At 45.7% G+C, this 22,326-nt stretch overlaps 1 protein-coding gene across 1 annotated transcript in view; it reads left to right on the top strand.

The window, feature by feature from the left end:
• LOC144251494 (CUB and sushi domain-containing protein 1-like) overlaps positions 1 to 22,326 on the top strand; it is a 425,723-nt gene that overhangs the window by 53,308 nt on the left and 350,089 nt on the right. Inside the window, exon 2 of the mRNA XM_077794365.1 lies at positions 9,930 to 10,017. Within this exon, the coding sequence (XP_077650491.1) occupies positions 9,930 to 10,017 (88 nt within the window). The remainder of the gene's footprint in view (positions 1 to 9,929; positions 10,018 to 22,326) is intronic.

A 22,326-nucleotide genomic window follows, 5' to 3' on the forward strand; every position in this document is an offset into this window, starting at 1 on the left:
GCCTGGCGTTGTTCGGGTGAGCTCAGGCCTGACCTGTGGTGGTGGGCAGCGTCCTGCCAGGCTCTGCCACCCTCCCTGCACACCAATAAGCCTGCGCGCCCCCACCCACCATGCACAGCTGCTCTCCCAGCCTGGACGTGTCGTGGCACCTGGTGCCTGCAGTGGACCTCCTGGCCTGTGTCCCAATGGCTTCTGTCACTAACAGTCTCTTCCCTGGCACGCCTGATGCTAAAGTTCTCAAGGAAGTCATCTTAAGGGTGCAGGTAATTTCTTAAAAACTTCAGATCCATAAGTCCTGGCTAGTGAACACTGCTGCGGTGGGTCAGGTGCTCCAGTGGCCCATGCCGTGGTGGACAAGGGGTAAGTCGGGCCACTTTCCTGTACCCTGCTGGTGCTGGGCACAGTGACCCCAGGAGAGCGTGTGACTGGAAGCACAGGAGGGATCTCTGCTTTACTTCTGTATGTTTTGTTCTTGTTTTCCTCTTGTAAGAAGAAATCTCTTCTCACTGTTGAGCATAAAAATAACACACATACACAAGTCCAACTGTGTTAAGTTATATCCGTAGACAGTTATGAGTAGGATGGTTTGAGTCAGCAAGTAATTAGTGAGACAGTGTGTCCATCAACAGTTCCAGGCTTTATTTGTATATATTTGATTGAAAAATAGCACTGTAGAATATTTTGTTTCATAATCTGCTTTTTATCACAGTAACCATTATCCTGTTTCACATGGGAATGCATATCTGAGGCCTAATGTAAGTAATTTCACATCTACATGAAGCCGAATAAACAGGACCCAGACTGGGCCCCGCCTCTCATTCCTGAGGAGAAGCTAGGCTTCCCTCATGGGGCCCTGGGGCTTGAGGTGCAAGGTGTGCAGAGCTGTGCCAGCCACCGTGCGCGACCTGTGTGGGGCCCTCAGGTTCTGTTCTTGGTTTTCATAATTCCTTACACAAAGTAAATTGTGCACATTTTGTGGGCATAGTTAGAATTCAATATTTGATTTTTTTTTCCACATTTGCAGACGCAGAGTTTGCCATGATTAGAAGCATACTAAAAGCAATTGAGGCTATATGACTGTAACCTACATAAGTTTTTCAGTGAATTTCAGTGATCTCAGCTAGAAGTCTCATGCTATTACTTCTTTAAGGAGATGTAACATGCTAATTTTTGAAAGTAATATGCTAGGCATATATTGGATCATTTGTATGGCCATTATGACTTCTCCCAAGGGTCTTGCAGCTATGTATTTTCAAAATGACCATCAACAGTTGCAAGAAATGTTTCTATAGCAGTTTCAAACTTGGATCTCTTTCTTGATTTCATTTGCAAAGTATCTAAATAATATATAGAGGAAAATTACATATAGAAAAATTCTGAGACAATGAGCTTTGTGGAGTGACCAAATCAATTCATTTATTGATATACTAATTATAATGTTAAACTTTGTACCACAAAAATCCTCAATTAAAAAGTTTAATTTTGTGCTCCTTTAAAATGCAAAAAAAATATTTCTAAGCATTCTTATATACTTATACCTCAAAAATATTAATAAACCATATAATTTTAAAATATGACAAATACCTATATAGAATAGTATTTATACATTTAAATGTTTATACAAATTTCATTATTTTAATGCTTACTTACATTTTTCTATCTGTATAAAATTTAATATTTTAATTATCTTATTTTGAAAACAAATAAAACATAAGTTAAAGTGATAAAATATATCCATAAATTATATATGCTGATATCATTTATTTTAACTGTGTTAGAATATACTTACATAAAAGTTTCTGAAACCACTTATCAAGTACTATCAGTAAGAAATCATCTGAGTATTTTCTATTTAAAAAAAATCTAAGAATTGACAAAACGAGGCTTCAGAATTTAATTGCATTGTATTTAATGTGAAATATTTATGAAATTTAAATATGGATATTATATTTTACATATCATATGTATGTGTGTTCCTGAAATGAATTATATTATACATGGATTCAACATTCTCTCTTCCTACCTTTCAAGATTATTCCTGGGCCTCTTAGATTCCATGAAAAGCAATATAAATTATTCTAGTTGAATGTTATTCATGCTGTTTGGAGATCATTAATAATTGGGCATCTGGTAAGGTAAGATTTCTTTGAGAGAATTCTGAAAATTATTCATGAATCTTATATCCAGAGTCCTGGAATATACAGAAATAGACTGGGACAGACATGTAGGCCTCAGCCCTCACTCTCTCCAGGGGCAGTCCCTGCACCTGGGAGCCAGCCCTGGGCTCTGGGCCACCGCTGTCCAGCTTAGCCCACGGCCAGCACAGGCTTCCTAAATGAAGGTTCGCTACGTGGCTAATCCAGAAGGGAGTTTGAATTAGAGAGACAGACCCTAATCACCTTTAAACCAGCTCAGGACGGCTTCTCCTGCCTCCAGCCTCCAGCTACCTATTAGGGTAGCGAGGTTGACTGAAGAGGCCAGCGAGAGAGAGGGAACCCGCCAGGAGTGGACTCTTATTGGGGAACAAAAAATTCTGGGGAAAATCCCATGGATTGTAGATTAAGGGGGACAGTGTCCCAAGGTCAGGGGTGACGATTGGGTCTTCAGGGGTAGTGGCCAGACACCCCTCCACACAGACAAGCCCTGGGACCTGAGAAGGGTGGGGAAAGCTCTGGACACAAGGATGTGTCTAAGCGCCTCTTGCCCAGCCGGGGAGGTAACTCCAGTCACGTGCGAGGAGGGCCTCCCACAGTCCAGTGCTGCAGGTTTCCACTCGCCGACACACGTAGGGGGATAGTGAGGGACCAGGCAGGTGGTGGTGGGCAAGGATCAGGAATCTTGAAAACAGTACAATGGTTTTTTTTTTAAAGCTCACTTATACTGATTTTATATCAGAATATGCTTATTTTATTTAAATAGTAAACATTTGGTTTAATTTGAAGATATGTAAAGAAAATATTTTTCATTTGAACTTTTGCCGCCACAGTGATCTTTCAGTTATTCGGGGTCCTTATAATATACCTACTTGTTTTCCTCTTTGTTTTTTTTTTTTTTAAGAGAGAGAGAGAGAGAGAGAGAGAGAGAGAGAGAGAGAGAGAGAATTTATTTTTTTTAAAGAGAGAGTGAGAGAGGGAAGAGAGAGAGATAGAGAGAATTTTTAATATTTATTTTTTAGTTCTCAGCGGACACAACATCTTTGTTGGTATGTGGTGCTGAGGATGGAACCCGGGCCGCACGCATGCCAGGCGAGCACGCTACCGCTTGAGCCACATCCCCAGCCCCTTGTTTTCCTCTTTGGTAGCAAAACAGTCTCGGGGGAAATTAGGTTGAAAAGAGTGAAGGTTTTGAATGCCAACCAAATAATCTTTACTTACTATAGAATAAAGAATCATTAACTTTCTTTTTAGATTCTAAACAATGCATTTGGGGGATTTCATTGGAATCTAAAATACATTTTTTAAAAATTACTGTAAACTCAAGAGTTTGATTGAAGTCTATGGCAGCAGGAGTGGAGAACATGGGGAAAACAAGGATGTGTCTAAGCACCTCTCGAACAGCCAGGGATAAATAATGGGCATTCCACTAACTGTGTTTCATGAGGTGCACCATGGTATATTGCAGGGGAAGAGAGGGAAGCCAGGAAATGCCTGGCCCTGTGATGAGCTGGTACCCGGGAAGCCCGGCCCTTAGTGCTCACCCCGACTGCCATTCCACAGGTCCAGAACCAGATTCAGAAAGGCAAGGTGTTTCTGGGAACTCATTTCTATGTAAACCATCCCTTAAAATCCCTAAGGGTGCATTGATAAAAGTTTATCATTCAAATTTCAGGGCTTCTTACTTATTCATATGGAGCTCATAGACGTGTTCACTGCTAGGGCTAAAACCACTGATAGAGAGTATAAACATTCCACAGAAACAGAAAGTGAGTCCTGTCATACATGCCGAAATGTCCCTGGTGACAGGTAAGTGATCATAGTCCTGCTGTCACTCCATGGAGGAAATCCCTAGGCTAGCAGTGTTGTCACTGAAGTGGCCATCGATTCCAGCCACATCTCCTGGGGGGGAGGGGTGGGATGGACCAGGCTCTCTCTGGATGAGATAAAACCTCTGCCACTCACAAAGGGGAGCTGCATCACACAGGAGTGCCTCGTTCCGTGACAGCACCCTGAGTCAACTAGATATCCAAGGAAAAACATGAGGGTCCATTTATTCCAAACTGTGATTCAGGTAAGTCTCTATTCCAAGGTATCCCCAAGCACATGCCCCAGAGCAGCAGTTGCTTATCTCCAGGTCCTGGGTGGATGGAGGGGCCCTTGCTGGGAAGGCATTTCAACCAGAGTGCTGCTGTGTGTGGGCAGTCTTCCTCATTATGGTCTCTTCTCCAAAGGTTTACAACGGTTAGAGATTGTCCCAAGTTAAAACATATTTGTAGGCTCTAAAGAAATAAGGATCAACAAGGAAATTAAATAACCAATCACAGGAGTTGTGACACTAAAATGCACTGAATGACGGAAAGGCTCTTATTTAGATCACTTATCCCCAAAATAAGCCAGGAATTCACTCAGAATGACACCTCCCCGGGAGACTCAGCGCTCCAGCCCCTACACACTCCATAGCTACAGTTATCCAAGGTGGACGGTGACCTTGCGTGGACAGCCTTGGAATCTGGGTTTTAAGGAGGGGAAATTGCTACCAGATGGTTTGAGCTAAAGCCTCATGGTGGATCCACATGGCTTCCCGTGTGTGTCTTGTTTGAGAACATAAATGAGGACATCTGTTTACTTCCCTCTTTGACCCTCAGTATCTTTTTATTATTAAATAATAAAGTTTGTAAAGGAGATTATTGAAAGTAAAAGTTGTTCTAAGGCATTGGCCTCCTGGGTTCACGGAGCTCTGTCTCTCTCTGTGACTGTGACCAGTGTGGAGAGAGGTACCTGGACTTTGCTGTCAACTGGATCATGAGTCTGGTCTCAGTTTTGTTTTCTATCTGTAGAATGGGCTTGGTATTAATATCTCATAGGGCAACTGTATGCATTAAATGTAAAACACATGTGATACTTGGAGTTCTAGAAAATGTCATATTGTTTAGTTTTTGACATCAGCAGAATTCTTCTTAGACTTATTTGTAATTATTTCCAATTATTCCACCATTGTAAACCTTACCTTCACTAATCTACGAGTCTCATCGTCTTCATCACACAGAGCTGCTTATGCTCCCTGTCTATCCCTAGTCCACTGTGGCCCTACTCTACCTGTGTACTTGTTCCACATGCATCCAAAGGTTGGCTTTGATTGGCAACCACAAGGTGTCTCCTTGAAGAGCAAGCGCACATCTGGTGAGATATGCCTATCCACTTAGACCTGTCTGTTTCTGCATATCTGTGTCTTTTTCTGTCTATTTCTGCAGACCTTGTGAATCAACATGCTTTGGAAGATTCCTTTGAAACATACATTTCCATGACCAGATTCACCCACTGTTTACAGGCTCTACCTTGTAACTGATCATGCCTTGCCATTTTGCTCCTGGTGCTAGCCTTAGTCAATGGTGCATGAATATCTATTGAATATTTTCAGTTTAGAATTTTTAACTCCAAAGTTTTGACTAAAGTTTAATGTGCTTATGGATATCCATGGCATATGTCCTGTGAACTTGAAAAGGTAAAAGTCAACAAACTCAGCAGTGGGTGAGGCTAAGCTGGAGGTTCCTCCCTGGGGACCACTGGGGATGGGAGACCCTGCGTGTGGCAGGTGCGTCTCCAGGACTGGTTGGGAGGCTGCAGCGATCGGAGGAGCAGTTGCTGGTGATGTGGGTGAAACAGGTGGTGGGTCTGTGGCTGGCGATGTGGGTGAAATAGGTGGTGGGTCTGTGGCACCCGTCTTCTGCTAGTGCCTGTCCTGTCACTGCGCCTTCTCTGTCCCCTTGTCACTCACCTCCCCCTGCTTCAGAAAACCACGGTACTTTACAACTAGTCGCTCACTCATGGCTCTTGGTGTCTTCTGCCATTGGCGATCCTTCCATGCTTTCTGGTGCATTCTACGCTCTGACTCTGGCATTATTCTTTTTAAAAGTCCAGAATGTTCTAAGCTAACTTGGATGGATACTTCCAATTTTCCTCTTTTTACTCCTATTTCATGTGAACGTGATAGAAAAGGAGACGTACAAGTAGACCTTTTCATAGCTTTGGTGCTGTGACGTGGCCACTTTGAGTACAGAGAATGGAGAACTACGGCCACACTAGAGGGCCCTACTTCTGCAGAACAGCGACGGCCGTGCACCCTGAGGAGACTCTGCCATTTGCTGCAGAGGCAGCTGCTTTGCTTGAGGGAAGGTAGGAGTCATTTAGCCAGAAAAGGGGGGAAAAACAAACCATGACTGGGCTTTGAAATTACTAAATCTAAGTGTAAGAAGGAGATCGATTTTAGAGCGTTGGTGGTAGACAGTTGCCTACTAGTTGGGAACTTCCCCGTAGCCTGTGAGACAGACTGTAAGACCCTGGTGTTGGAGAAGAACAGAGCATTAGACAGGGGACACTTGTGTATCTCTGTCTATAGGTCTGTGTCTACACCTGCATGACACCTGTGTGTCCATGCCCACATCATGTCCATCTCTGTCTGTGTTTATGACTATATGGATGTGGAAGGAGGGAGGAAGTCGGAGGTAAGGGACCTAGAACATGAAATGTCACCATTTTAAACATGCAGTCCTGTGGCTTTGGATCTATCACACCACTCTGGGTCTGTCACCACCATCTATCTGCAGAAACTCTCTTCACACCAACATGAAGCTCTGTACCCTTCACCCAGTACCTCCCCATCCTGGTCCCCACGCCCCAGGAAGCCTCCGTCCTCCTGTCCAGGTCTTTGAAGCCGACTCCTTTTCACTCACCCTCCGAGCACCCTTGAATCCGCAGCGTGTGCCCTCTGGGGGACAGTGTTCAGTTGGATGTTGTCTTTTGATCGGGGAAGGAACTGTTTATGGAGGCACTGTGGCAGCACAGCTGCACGAGGGCTGGACAGCAGAGCTGCCCCTGGCATTGCTGGAGGTCGGAGTCTAACGTGCTGGCAGGGCTGGTCTCCTCTGAGTCTCCCCTCCTGGCTGCTGGGGCTCTCCTGCTGGGTCTTCCCATGGCTCTCCTCTGTGTGTTCATGCCGAAGTGTCCTCTTCCTTTGTTAGGAGACCATACTACTGGACATGGTCCACCCTAATGGCAACTTCAGGAGCCTGCCTGTGAGCACAGTCACTTCCTGACATCCTAAGGTTCTGGGGCTCATAGCTCCCATTGAAACATCTTGTCTGTGACAGGGAGTGCAGTCCCCAGAGTGAGGGCCTGCTGGGCCCTGGTCCCCACCATCCTGCCACATGTGCTGCTTGTCCCCAGCTCCCCCCTTTCCTCCCTGGCCAATGCACTGTGCTTGGCCATTGCTGCAGTGCGATGACACATTGTGATTCTCCTCTTCTCCTTTCCATGTCTTAGACACTTTCTTTGCTGTTACCATGGAAACTACCTACAACAACCTAAAATCAGAACATTTTCAATCAATACCAACTTAACTTTAATGCTATACAAAAACTTTGTACCTTCCCCCCAAAGGGCTCTTTCCCCCTACTTTATGCAATTGATGTCAGAAATCATGCCTTCCTGCATTACGTATCTATTGGTAGAGATTTATAATTATTGTATGCACTGTCTTTTAAACAGTAAACAAAATAAAATCAGTATAATGCTTAGTCTTACATTTTCCCATGTGTTTTCTTTACTGGAGAAATTCATATTTTCATTTTGTTTTAGTCAGCTATTTCACTGCTGTGACTAAAAGACCCAGCCAGAACAATTATAGAGGAGGGAAAGTTTATTTAGGGGCTCACGGTTTCAGGGGTGTCAATCCACAGACAGCAGAGTCCATTCCTGGGGCCTCCAGGTGAGGCTGACCATCATAGAGGAAGAGTGTGGCAGAGGGAAGCAGCTCACTAATGATCAGGAGGCAGAGACTCCACTCATCAAATATATACCTCAAGCCCCACCTCCTCCAGCCACACCCTCCTGCCTCCAGCCACCACTCGATTAATCCCATCAGGAGATTAAGTCACTGATTGGGGTAAGGCTCTCATAAGACGGTCACCTATTCTCTGAGCCGTCTTGCCTTGCCTGACACATGAGCTTTTGGGGAGCTCCTCACAACCAAACCACAGTGCCTGTGGCCTCCAGTGACTGTCTTGTGTCCTTCTGTTTCAACTTGAAGGACTCCAGCGTTCATGCAGGGAAGGCCTGCTGCTAAGGAACTCCCTCACTACGATCTATCTGCAAATGTATTACATTTAGAAGACATTTTTGAACTAAAAGAGTATTAAATGAAAGGAGCCAAATTTCTGGTGCCTTGATATGTCATGGGAAAGAATTACTGGAGGTATCTTTTCTCTACTGTTTTTATTCCAGATGTAGTGTCTCCTGCACTACAGTTACATTTTTCACATGTTTGGACAGATTATAGATCTTCAGAACATGAAAAGTATATCATACAAATGATCTGTCCTTATAATGACCCTGGAATTTCTCTCTTAAAGTGTCCTCTCATCATCTCTCTCTACTTTTGCTGAGTTAAGTGGAACTTAAATAACAACTTTTGAATGCAAATGATATTAGGATCTAAGAACTATAAGATAACATAATATAGCCTCATAGACCGTCACTTTGAAGGGACAGTTCTGCTGGATGAGGACTTCTCAGTTAACCTTGCTTTTCTTTCATCTTTCAAGTATATTGTCATGCTCCATCCAGCCTGCCGAGAAGTCTGAGGGTCGTATTGGGGAGCCCCAGTTGGTGGTGCATTGTGCTCTCTTTCTGCTTCCAAGATCTTCCCTGGGTCAAAAACCCCGTTGTGATGGGTCTTTGGGAACTCTCTGGGTTTATCAAACTTACATGGAGTTGGTTGAACTCCTTGAATTTGTACATTCTTTCTGGCTACAAATAATAGGATCACCTACTCAAATGGGCTTCAACTGAGGTAAACGCTGAGAGATCGGCTGCATGTTAAGATGGGGTGGGTCCCTTACAGGTGGATGCTCAGCCTCGAGGATGACATAGAGGGTCCCTGAGCTACCTCATCACCTTGCTGCTTCTATCCTTGGACTCCCAACAATAGCCCTGAAGTTCAGGTTTCAAAATCCAGGCACAGTGAGGTCCACGAGGTCTCGGCCAGCACCCACGCATGTCTTTCAGAGGCAATCACATGGACCTACACCCACATTCCATCCAGTTGAATTGGCTCACAAGCCTTGGTTAGGTAAATTCTGGACAGAAAGAGGGAATTGCCTTGGTTGGACTGGCAAGCTACAGGGTAGGGTGGGTGTTGACGTGGCAGCCACTGAATCCAGCATACGAAGGGTCCTTTAGAAGCCATTCGGAGGTAGTGAGGTGCCAGAGAGAGGGCACGCTCATACTTGGAGAGACTCCACAACAAACCTGCACACTGGTGCAGCGAGGCCATTGCTCCTGAGTCCAGTTCCTCAGCATGGTCAGGTCAAGTTGGGATCCACTAGGAGGCTTTATTTAGAGGCCTTGCACAGATCTTCTGTGTGGTCACCCTCTGTGTCATTGATCCTGGGGATGAGCAAGGCCATGCTCTCCCTGAGTTCCGGTGTCTGTATACCCTGATGTCATGCGTCTGTCTTGCTCCTCAGTGTGACATAAGGGTGATTGTAATGAGCATATGCATTTTTAATTAAGCTTCAGCTTCTCCAGTGGAGGAAAGTAAAAATCAAAGACATTTTCATTCTTTCATTGGAAGAGTCTTGATTATCAGGAAAGAGAACCAAGTCCTGTTTTAATGGTGCCAAGCTGACTTAATTCTTAGGTCACATATTAAATTCGTTCCCTGGGTATTTCCCCAGTGACTGCCCCGCACCCTCACATGCCTTCTCTCTGTTACAGTGAGCCAAGGAGGCGTTGCCCTGGTCTCCGACATGTGTCCAGATCCCGGGATTCCAGAAAACGGCAGGAGAGCCGGCTCTGACTTCAGGTAGGAGATCAAGCACTGTGTGAAAGCAAGCAGTCCCCTCACCCACACCCCTGTCATTTTGTTTAGCTCTTCTGTCCTTTTAATTGACAGACACAACTGCTTTATTTGCAGATCTCTAAAACATATGCTGGACATTTCCAGATACACCAGAATTGAAACTTTCCAGTATATGAGCCAACAAATACAATTCTTTAAATGTATGTGATCAAATTTGTCTTTAGAGGGATTTTTCTTGTTTTTAGTCTGTTACCATTTGATATTCTAATGCTTTTGATATTCAAAAAGAAGGAAAAATTATAGACTGATAATTATGCCATTAAATAAACTTTCAAAGCAATTAGTGTCAGTGGCAGTCAGTGGGATTGATTCAGAAAATGCGGTGAATCCCTTGACCAGGGTTCTGAGGACCTGGAGCCTTCTCTGGTCGCTGTGGGAGGAGTGCAGCTGGCTCTGTGATCCTGCAACTCCTGCAGAGTCTGGTGTGTATGTGCCTTAGGCCTGTGTGGTCTCTGGACCAGTTAGTGATGGGAGTAAGCTGAAGAATCCAGGGCCAAGGGGCGAGGATGAATGAACCGTTGCTCCCACAATCGCTCCATTTTGGAGGAAGAAACAAAGGGTTGGGGCAAAGGATCAGGGCTAGTGACTGGGCTAGCACTGGGGGGGGGGCAGTGATGCCATTGGACAGGGAATGGAGCACCGCTCAGGAACCTGGGGAGCTGCTGCGGAGTGTTTAAAAGCAGCAGGGACTTTCCGTTGCCAACAGCACAATGCCATAGACCGGGGGATTATAAAATAGCAAAGAAAAGGTTGGTTTGGGTTCCAGGATCTGGAGGCCCAGGTCGAGGGGCTGGCCCAGGTGGTGGAGTTCTTGGTAGCAACGTCTTCAGTGTCACTGGTCAGCATAGGTCCTTGGAGGCCAGCCTGACACGGGTCTTACTCAAATGATGTTTTTTTGAAGCTGTTCTGCCTCTGGCCGGGAAGAGGGAAGCCAGGGGTGCACACGTGGGCTTGGGTGCACAGCAGATTCGCCCCTGCGACTACCTCAGTCCTTCCCCATCTCTCTTGTTCCCTGCCTCCATGTTTGTAGTGATCAAGTGACTTAACACTTCAGACTGACTCAAAACTCTGTGACATTAGCTAAAGGTGTAAACTGTTACTTCCATCATCCCTGGTACAGGGTTTATGTATTCACACATCTACATACACACAGCTCGTAGCATTTTCTCTTTTCCTTGCCTGCGTGCACTGCCTAGAACCCCTACCCCAAGGCTGACTGGGAATAGGGAGATGTCTGCACCTTATTTCTGAGCTTAGTCAAGAGAAATTCTGGTTTTAGTCATAAGTATATTATCAGCCCAGGGTTCTTCATAGATGCCCTGTGAGGTCCAGGATATAATCTTCTACCTTTAATTTGTTGGGAGTTTCTATTTTAAAATAGAAATAGATAAGATTTTGGTTTTTCTACATCTACTTGGATGGTCTTTTGTTTGTCTAGATTGTTCATACGATAAATAAATGGATGTTCCAATATTTAAACAACCTGCTTTCTGGAATAGAATTAATTTGGTCAAGATGAATTATCCTTTTTAAACGCTATTGGATTTCACTTGCCAAAATTTGTTCGGATTCTTTGCATGTACATTTATCATTGATATGGAGTCTTGTAATTATTTTGTCTAGTTTTGCCACCAAAGTAACACTGAACTCATACAATTAATTTGAAAATGTTCACTCCTCTGGGATATTCTAGAAAAATGTGTGTGTATTTGGTAATTTTTTTCTTAAATGTTGGGAGAATTCATAAGTGAAGCCATCAGGAATTGGAACTTTCTTATGAGCTTAGTTTTTTAATAATTATAAATTCAAAGTATTTTCTACTTAAAGGTCTATTATGTTATCTATTTCATACTTCAACGAACTTCAATACTTGGTATCTTTCAAGGAATTTTAAAATTTCATTTAAGTTATTAAATTTACTCCGAAATCTTTCCATAGTATTTTCTGTACCTTTTAAATTGTGGATGATGCCACAGCTCAAATTCCTGATGTTCATAATTTGTGTTTTTCTTATTCTGCCTGATCTATTTGGCAAGCAAAATGTCAGTGCTATTGATCTTCTTAAAACAAAGTTTAGTTTCACTGGTTTTCCCTATTATTTGTCTCCAATTTTACTGATTTTTTCTTTTTGTTATTAAATTTGTTTTAATACTTTTTCTGATTATTGTGAGTTTTGTTCTTCTCTTTCAAGTTTCTTAAGTGTGAGGCCGAGATCAGTGATTTAAGTCTGTTTTTTTGTTGTTATTGTTGTTGTTGTTTAAATGAGGGTGTTCAAATACCTTTGTAGCACTAATGCTATAAATTTTATTTTAAGAACTGCTTTGGCTGCACCCCTTCAATTTTGATATTATGTTTTCATTTCATGCAGTTCAAATAGGTTTTGTTTTCTTTTATGCTTCCTTTTTGGTTAGACATGCTATTTAGCTTCCAAATGTCTGATGATTTTTCCAAGCAAATTTGTGGTTAAAGAGCAAACTTTGTATATCTGAAGTCCCTTTAAATGTATTGGTAATTGCTTTATGGCTGAGCATATGCTCCTTCTTGGTGAATATTCCTGGAACAAAATGCATACCCTGCTGTTGAGTATGCATTTAATCCACACTGGTTGGCATTGCTGTTAGGCAGCTTTGTGTCACTGTGACCAAAATACCTGATAAGAGCAGCTTAGGAAAGGGAAGGTTTATCTGAGGCTCACAGTTTCTCTCAGTCCAGAGGCGGCTGGGTCCCTTGCTCTGGGCCAAGATAAGGCAGCACATCATGCAGATGGGCGGGGAGGAGGAGCACTGTCCATTCTTGGCAGCCAGAAAACAGAGAAGGGGAAGAAAGGAGGGAGGGAGGGAGGGAGAGGAGGGAGGGTTGAGGAGTGAAGGGGCCCAGTGAAGATGTACCCTTGAGGCTGCAGTCCCAGTGACCTGTTTCCTCCAGCCAAGCCCTGCCCCACCTGCCTAGTTACCACCCACCCCATTCAGACTTGGGTGATCAGGGTACAGCTCTCAGGATCAAGCACTTCACCTCTGAACATCACTGCACCAACACAAGGACTTGGGGGCACCTATATCTGACACATACAGAGACAGAGACGTATCAAAATCTCCTGCTGAGACCGTGAATTTGTGGGTGTCTCCTTGCAACTGCCTTAGTTTTTCCTTTATGCAATTTGAATATGTTAATAGGTAAATGGATTTTAAAATTGCTACGCCTTTTGTTGAATTCATATTTTTGACATTATAAAATAATGTCAAATTATTGTTGGTGATATTTTTTATTCTGAAATTGTACTTGTTAATATTACAAAGCATCTCATCAGAAAAATCTTGAGGCATTGAGAAACTGTCAAGCTCAGGGGGGCAGAGATGATCTTCAAATAGTCTAATTTCTACTAGATGATTTTGATTTTGTGATTGGCTACAAATTTTGTCAGTTGTTTTCTTTGAAGTAAAAGACTCATTCATTCTATTTTTTAAGGAAAATGTCTGACAAATCCTCAAATGTTAACAGTGATGGTTTGTCAGTAGTTCTTTCAGATGAAGCAGTGCTCACTGGGGGAACAGGCAGGGAATCGGGCTCACACGTCCAAACAAGGCCTGTGTCTTTCCTCCAGACCTCCTCAGGGCAGATGTGACATGTAGCCGCATAGTGAGATGTGTCGTGCAGCCGTGTGTTGAGATGTGACATGTAGCCGCGTGTTGAGATGTGCTGTGCAGCTGCGTGTTGAGATGTGACGTGCAGCCGCGTGTTGAGATGTGATGTGCCGTGTAGCCGCGTGTTGAGATGTTGTGACGTGTAGCCACGTGTTGAGATGTGATGTGTAGCCGCGTGTTGAGATGAGCTGGAGTCAGCAGCTCCCCGCTGCCCAGCCGTGTCTCCGGGAGCCTGGCCTTCTCTGCTGGGTGCATCTCTGCTGTTTGGTGGTGCTGTTGCCGTCTATTTCCCACCATTGCTTTGCTCCCTTGGTGAAGATGGCAACAGGAAGCAAAGCCCATGTCACATGTTCCTATTATTATAATTTTGACTTCCAAGAGCCTCTAAAAGTGCCCCTTTCCAGGGACTAATGGGCCACACCTTGAAAACAGATGTCCTGGGGTGCAAGCTGATTTTACCAGCAAAAAGAATGTTATTGGAGTCACAAGGAAAAATCCAGAATATTTGAAGGAAAATCCATGTTCAGATGTTTGCTACATTACAACTTCAAAGGAATGGAATGTCCTGATTACTGGCAGTGCCAGTTGTGTGACAATCATGGCGTCAGATGCATAGGCCCTCTACTGATGCGCTGCTGGGGCCACCATCTATTCCCAGGTGACAGCAGAACCCAGGTGGTCCTCATGTACCCTGGGAGCACAGCTGTGTGTACAGGTACCGTGTGGCCCTTAGAGCAAAGGACATGTGACTACATCCAGCATGTAACATGTTCACTGCTGACACTGATGTTCATAACAGAGGAAGGATTCTGAACAGCTTGAAGTGTTTCTGAGACAGTTTTTAATGAAAGGCAATTCTGTTCTTTCTAATTTCTAAATTCTTGTAATCAGAACTAATGACGAAGGTATGATCCAAACTAAGGACAGCCACAGTCAAGATGAGTGGATGGATTGTGGTCAGCACTCGAATTCTGTTTTGTTTGGAAAGAGGTTGCTTTATTATATTGGTAAATAGTCTTCATCTGGTTTTATTTATATTGTTTATGGAAATCTTTTTTCCGAAGGCAATCTAAATATTAATCTCAGCATTATCTATAAATTATTTAAAGTAAATGAAGCCTAAAACACAAAGCTTTCTCATTTGAACTCAAGTCAGCTTGAGGACAGTCCCCTCTCCCAAAGACAAAGCGTTTGCTGTAGAGCTGAGTTCAAATAGGATGGATGGAATCACCCAGATGGACCACGTGAAGGAAGGGCTGAGCTGGTGGGAGAGGTCATGGGGGGTCCTGGCCACCGCTGTTCATCCGCTCCCTCTGCTAGAGAGCATCTGTACCCTCTGTCCAGGCAAATATGATGATCTTGATTTGTATAAATAGGTCTCTTTTGAAATTCAAAATGTGAACACATCCACACTCTCATCTTGGTAGACAGATTTGAGCTGGATCTTGTTGGCTGAAGCCCCTGTGCACCTTGCTGACCTCTAACAAGGGTAGTTCTAATGCCTACAGTTTTCCACACCCACTGTACTGGGCCACCGGATGAGGCGTGCAGGTTGTGGACTCCCCAGTCACCAGGTGAAGAGATGGCTGAGAGCCGCACTGGAGCCCAGCATTCCAGCCATGTGTCTGAGCACAGGGGCACGGTGTCCCTGACCACTGAGAACAGTTGTCCTGCTGCACACTGTCAGGTGCTGCAGATTCTTCATATATACTGTTTCTGATCCTACGATACCTCCTGTAAAAACCTCTCCATCACATTTAACAGGTGCTGAAACTGAATTGAGGGAGCCCTGGATGCTCTGAAAATTGGGCCTCCGGTCTGCTCCTCCCTCCCTGGCACAGGCCCCAGTGCCTGTGTGACAGTCCCTCCCTGTGGTGTGGCCGCTGCTCTCTTTAGTGTCTCATGGCAACATGGCACTCACCTTCCTACACAGGATGATTTTCCTTCCTGCACTGACAGCTGCCACACCAGTTGTTCTCCTTGGGGACTCCTCCAGGAGCCGAGCTGAGCAGAGCTGTCTGCTGTGGAAACAGACGAGGAGCTCAGACAGGCACGGTCCACAGCCCTATGGTCCTGCTGGGCTGCTGTCCCTCTTGTGGCAGGGATGTGTCCTGTCCCTGCAGCCCCCCTCATTGCCCACAGGGTGCCTGCTATTCCCAGGAGCTCCACCCTCTGGCTTTAACCTTCCTGCGACTTTGGGTTTAGGACAAAACAATTTATGTTTCCATAATCTCTTTAATTTTTTTTTTAGTTGTAGAGAGACATAATATCTTTATTTATTTTTATGTGGTGCTGACAATAGAACCCAGTGCCGCCCATGTGGAAGGCAAGCGCTCTACCACTGAGCGATAGCCCCAGCCTTCAGCCCTTTAAATCAGGAGCTCCTGAAGGAAAGGGGACAGGCCTTATTGATTTCATTTCTCATTACTCTGCCCAGCATAAGGTAGACGTGTTCTCTATTGAACTGGGTTAAATTCCAGCTAACAAACCTGTCCCTAGGGATATAGGAGCATGGCCTCATTAGGTCTCTGTTAAGCCAATTAAGTGAAACAGGACAGGTCAGGGAGCAGATGAACAACTGTTTAGAGAAAACCTGACCTCTGCCCAGAGCGGGGCTGGAGGCTGGGAGAGTGACAGTTATTACCTAAAAACAAACATTGAATTGCATCGTGGATACAGAGACATCAACATGCATGCTAGACGCTTCTGATCCTGCACCTTTTCATCCTTCCTAAAAATAAACTTTACTTTTAATTTTATTTTGTAAATTACTTTATGAAGTTACAGGACATCAAATGGGATTATCTGTCATTGAAGAGAAGGAGAAATTGAGGTCCATAAGGGAAACCCCAGGTGGTCATGAGGAGCAGAGTCCAATTAGTGACCACATCTCCTGACGCCAGGCCGCTCTTTCCACTCCCCCGGGTGGTTTTCAGCGCCTCACCAGCCGGCTGACAGTTCCCCCGCCCTCCCGTCCCAACCCCAGTGGCTCCACACTTCTCCACCCCGGCCCCTCCGCTCAGGAAGCACAAAGCCTGGCAGATGGGCTGTTGTCCGGGAGGCAGTTGCTCTTCCTTTCCCGGAGGGTCGCTTTCCTTGATGCCTCTGAGTCTGAGTGATGTTTTAGGGAGGGAGATGGCAGAAACCAGGCTCTTACCTGCCACTGCAGGCTCTGTGGCTGGGGGTCTGAGGGCACCCGTGTGATAGTGCGTCCTTGGCTGGTGGGGAGGAGGAGGGAGACCTGCCCAGAACCCTCTGGCCGTCTCCATCCTGTAGGTGTTATTTTTCTTTTTACTGGCTCTCCCACTTAGCTCTTCCTTATTTCTAAGTTCAGGATTTTCTCTGTGGTGTGTTGCTTTCCTCATCCCGTCCACAATGCTGAGGGTGCCTTACCTACATTGAGCCTCAGGTCAGGATTGTGGGTACCAGGTGCCACCTCCTTCAGGTGCCCATGCAGGGCCACCTCCTGACCGTGCTACCTGAAATGTTCCCCCTCCTCACTGCCTCTGAGCTCTCCTTTTACTTGCTAGGACTGGCCACTGAAACTTAGGTGCATGCCTGGGTTCACAGGGTTATTTTAATAAGCACAGTGCAGGGTTAGTGACCGCCTCTCTCCAGAGGAATGGGACCTGATCTTATCTGCTACACATTCCCAATGCCGAGCCCTGTGCTTGGCTCACAGCGAGCATTCAGTGATGATGTGTTAAGTCATTTATTTTCACTTTTCATAGGAAGCATTTGCATTCACGTTCTGTAAGTGCTAACTGGATATGCAGAATGTTGATTTTCAGGTACATTCTCGGGAATACGATTATTTCAATCAGAGAGCGTCGATTCATTCAATCCGTACAGCGTATTTGGCACTGAGCCCCTGCTGCTTCCAAGATTAGTTATGCAGGTCATTGCTCATCTTAATAACGAGAAGGAAATGTGGGTTCTCTCACTGCTGTTGTTAAAATATCACTGGGTTATTTGGCCTGCACTTTCCTACCAATTAAAAAATCAATTTGCTAGTAAAAGAAGATTTTAAAGTTCAGAATAAAGACCATATTGATGTTTCATTTAAATGAAATTTGGGAACTATGATGGAAGCCTTTAGAAACTTAAAAACACCTAAGCTTTGTTTCATGTTGGAAGAGTTTTCCACACCTCATATCTGATTCCTTTCCACCCAGTGTTCTGAAAATGAAAGTCTAAGAACTGTATTTTGTTTCTGCAAGCCATGCTTGGTCCGTCCATGATTTCCTTGCTACTCAGCTGCACAGGGCGGAAAGCAACAACATGGAGAAGAAAGCATTTCTTTTAGATGCTCCCTGTAAATTAAACCGGTGGGTGAAGTGCACGTGCCCTGCACTTGAATCTGCCACGCCAGTGATCCCGACCTGCTCCAAAGTGTCTTTGAAATTTGAAATTAAAAATTGAGGACACAACACATTTCTGTGCCCTCACCTGAAGGCAGTCATGTAGACTTCTAAAGGCTCCCGCTCCAAAGGAACTGAGCTCGTCTAAGAAAAATGGGTGGCAGTGATTGCTGCTCTTTCAAAGACTGCAGGCTGTATCCACAAGAGCGACGTGAAGACAAACCACAGCCAATATTTTCCTGTTTGCACTATTTGAAACCTTTATGTCCCTTTGAAAAAGGAGCACTGTGAATGTTTCAGGTAGCATCTATCTGGCTAAAGCTTCTTCCAATCAAGGATCCCCTGGGTAGCACTCGTGTTCCTTCTCTCTCTGTCTTCCACAGTCTTCTCAATATCTGTGATAGCACATATTCATTTTCAAAATAATAAAGTATCCATTTAAATAATTTTCTGTGAAAGTAGATCATTGACACTTAAGTAGATTAATTTGTCAAAAGATGGTGGAAGAATTAATTAGCCCACTGTATCATCTTCATCATAAATGAATATTAATGCTCCTGGAAGTGTCCTCTGTAACCTGGTTCTCTGCTTCTTGGTCCTTCACCTGTGAAAGGGTAGGACAAAATAGATGACATCATTACTTCGGGGCCACGCCCTGTGGTGTGGAGCTCTGTGGCTCTCAGTCAGGTTTCCTCCGTGGCCCGTTGTTGAATAAGACTCCGCCTAGCCGGGAAGGTGCTCCTCGGGGGGACCAACAACCCTGAAGCCCAGGGGAGGCAGGTGGGTTGGTATCTGGGATGGCACGGAGTTGTGCCCCCCTCGGGCCTGCTCCCTGCTCTCTAATTGTCTGATCCTTTAGAAACTCTTTAGCATTGCAGGTTTTTCATTGTATTTTCCTCTCTGCCCCCACCAGCGGTCTGTTGAAGGACGGAAGGGGTGTGCTGGCTGGTCTGCACCACACAGGAAGTACTTCAGCTTACCCCAAATATTCTGATTTAATCAACAGGAACTTAGCCTGGGAATTAGGATTTTTAAAAGATAATTTGGTTAATATTTTAACTATTCAGTTGCACTTAGATATTTAGGTCATATCCACTGTTTGTGTGTGGATCAGCAGCATTAAGGTCATGCACACGAGGTGCAGCCAGGACCAGCCTCCAGCCGGAGCCCTCTCATCCTGCCACCTGAAGCTCTGGGCTGTAAAGCAGGGACTTCACTTCCCTTCGGCCACATCCCTTGGTGACTGCTATTCCACCTTCCAGCTCCGGGGATGCATCTGCTCCATAGGTACCTGGCCATCGGGGTTATGAGAAGAGCCACACTTTTTGTTCGTAACATGTAGTTGACGACCATTTCCCACGTGGCTTATGTCATTCCTGGTAGGACGGGAGGTGAGCACAGCCCTCGGAGGCTGGCCCTGGAAACCGCGTTTGATATCCTGGGAAAGTCTGGAAATCTCATTAGGGGGCCTTTCCCGAGTCTTCTGTCCACTGCAGCTTCTGTGTGTCTGCAGAAGAAACAAGGTTCCAGTTGGTTCTTGCTGTAATAAGGTGGTCTAATCTTAGTGACCTCCCTCAAATGATGATCTGGGGAAAACAGTGAGAAGCAAGGCCAGTGGGCAGTATCCTGGGCAGCAGCCCCCGGGTGCACAGTGCATGGGCAGTGGGCCCAGGAGCCAGGTGGCCCTCCTGGGAGGCACATACACAGGAGCCACTGAGCTCTCTGGGGCTTGTGCCCTGCTGTCCAGCGTGCCTCACAGATGGGTGCCTTAGTGAGGAACAGCTGTGTGCTCAGCGCTGACCGTCATGGAGAACAGCACAGAAAGTACAGGTGTGGCTCCTGGTGCTGCTGCAGACCCCTGCTCCCCACTCATCCACAGTTCCAATTAGTGTATTAAAACCACCTTTTAAGTTGATAAAACATTGTTTTTACAAAGGTTTGGAAGAATGTTATTTATGATGAATGCACGTCATGGCGTAGAGATTGGTGTACGTATTGTATTTCTGTTTCAGTCAGCTTCTCACTGCTCTAACTACGAGACCTGACAAGAACAAACGTAGAAGAGGAAGAAAGAGTTTATTTGGGGCTCACAGTTTCAGAGGTCTCAGTGCACAGGTAGCAGGCTCCATTCCTTGGGGCTCCAGGAGAGGCTGAATATCATGGAGAAAGAGCGTAGCCGAGGGAGGAGGCTCACGTGATGATGAGGAAGCAGAAAGAGGCTCCACTCACCAGATACAAAATGTAACCCCCAAGCCAGGCCCCGGGGACCCCCTCCTCCAGCCGTAAGGCACTGCCTCCAGTTAACTCAGTTAATCCTCTCAGGTGACTGATTTGCCTGTTGGGTTAAGGCTGACATAACCCAATCATTTCACCCCTAACCTTGCATTGTGTCATACATGAGCTTTTGGGGTCACCTTACTTCCCAGCCAGAACCTGTCACTTATTCAGATGACTGCCCTTCAGACTCTGCTGCCGCCTCAGTGATGCTTCTTGCCTCCTCGTGGTGGTCGGCCGCCGATTCCCACTGTAATCAGCAGCACAGTGCTGACCTCCCGGAGAACAGAGGGGCAAGCGGTGGGTAGGCGGGGGAGGCACTCATTCCCTGAGCAACGTTTTGGGATCTCTGGGTGGTGGCCTGTGACAACAGAACCAACCTCAGAGACGCCGGACTTCTAACCTTGCTGGGAATTGCTGGTTACGAGTCGATTCACATTTCTGTATCTGTGTCCTAGAGGAAATCGAGAAGGTAGCCGGCTAGACAGCTTTTGTTTTTAGCTATGATCTAGTAAAATAAATCAGAACCCCAATAAGTAAGTGAAAACTCAATCAGTCCTTTTGTCCCTCTGTCCTATTAAACACCCTTTGCAGCAGTTGTCCGAAGTCCATTAGCAATGCCCCTCAGCTTCCTCTTCATACACATGGGAGCAGGCACGTGGGAGGGTCAGGAAACGAGGATCTGTCCACGTTCAGCTTCCCGATGCCCGCCCAGTGTGTGTGCTTAGTGGGCTCCTCACTCCCTTTCCCATACTGGACTTTTGATGAGCACAACCTTGGAATAGCAGAGAAGGGCCCCTTTATGCTGCTGAGTCTTTCCTGCCCTCACAAGAAAACCGTCCTGGCTTGCTCTTGAGGGTCTCTGGAGACTGACACTGTTGCTTGGAGACCTCTTGCTCTGAGGAAATGGAGCCACCTCTGCAAGAGCAGGACAGCCATCATCCTGGGACAGCCTCTGGTGCACAGACCAGCTCTTGAGACCTCGTGCATGGAACAGATCTTAAGGACACATGAAGAAAGAACCCAGAGCTCCCAGGTGGGCTGATCCACCTGTGGGAAGAACAGGCCCACCTGGGCCTGAGCCAGATCAAGAGAGGGAAATACTGCCACACCCAACGGTGTGTGGAGTCTAAAGAAGCAGAAAACACAGAAGAGCAGAACGGCGGTGGCCAGGGCTGGGTAGGGCAGGGGCAGACGGTGGCCATGTCCAGTGGTGCTGGGTTCATTGTCTCCATTCAGCAAAGAAGTTAAGAACAGGGCACAGAGACAGCAAGCAAGAAGTAGGCTTATTGCCAAGGCCATAGTGATACAGGGACTTCTCCAAAGAGAACCTGCCCAGAGCTGGAAATCCAGAGGGGGAGTCCTGGCCTATTCTTTTGTGGTCTCTGGAATTTCCTCATCTCCTCCCCGGTCATGATCTTCTCACCATGACTGATTGATGTCCCCTGGATTCTATTGAATTCCCCACTTGGGAGCACACATGCATAAGTGTCTGTCTGACTGACTGGGTCCCCTGTTTGTGTCCACACACAGTTTCGTTAACCAGGCACTTGAACTCATCAGAAGACCCTCTCCATGCTCCTCTGCTCTGGCCCTGGGCCTGGCCTCTTGCAGGAAACAGTGATCGAGGAGGAGTATAAGCAGCACTCAGAGACAGGCTAGTAGGCCCAGAGGAAGACGAACTCCAGATTCTGAGCCCTGATCCACACTTTCTCACAACATTCACAGGTTATTTGGGTTATCTTAGACTCATCCTATCAATGGGGCCTTTTTCCTCTTTTAAAAAATTTCCTAATCCATGTTGCTGAAGGCCTCATGTGGGGTCTCTAAGGTGAAGCTTGCCTACAGAAACAGATCAGAAGAAAGGCTCTTTTCCAGGCACCCTTAACTCTCTCGTCTTTGAAAGCCTGGCACTGGGGTGTTCACAACAGAGGGAGTGGTCAGACTCCTAGGGCAGTTTTTTCCATCCAATCCAA

Source organism: Urocitellus parryii, assembly GCF_045843805.1.
Source record: "Urocitellus parryii isolate mUroPar1 chromosome 14 unlocalized genomic scaffold, mUroPar1.hap1 SUPER_14_unloc_1, whole genome shotgun sequence".
Classification (NCBI taxonomy): Eukaryota; Metazoa; Chordata; class Mammalia; order Rodentia; family Sciuridae; genus Urocitellus; species Urocitellus parryii.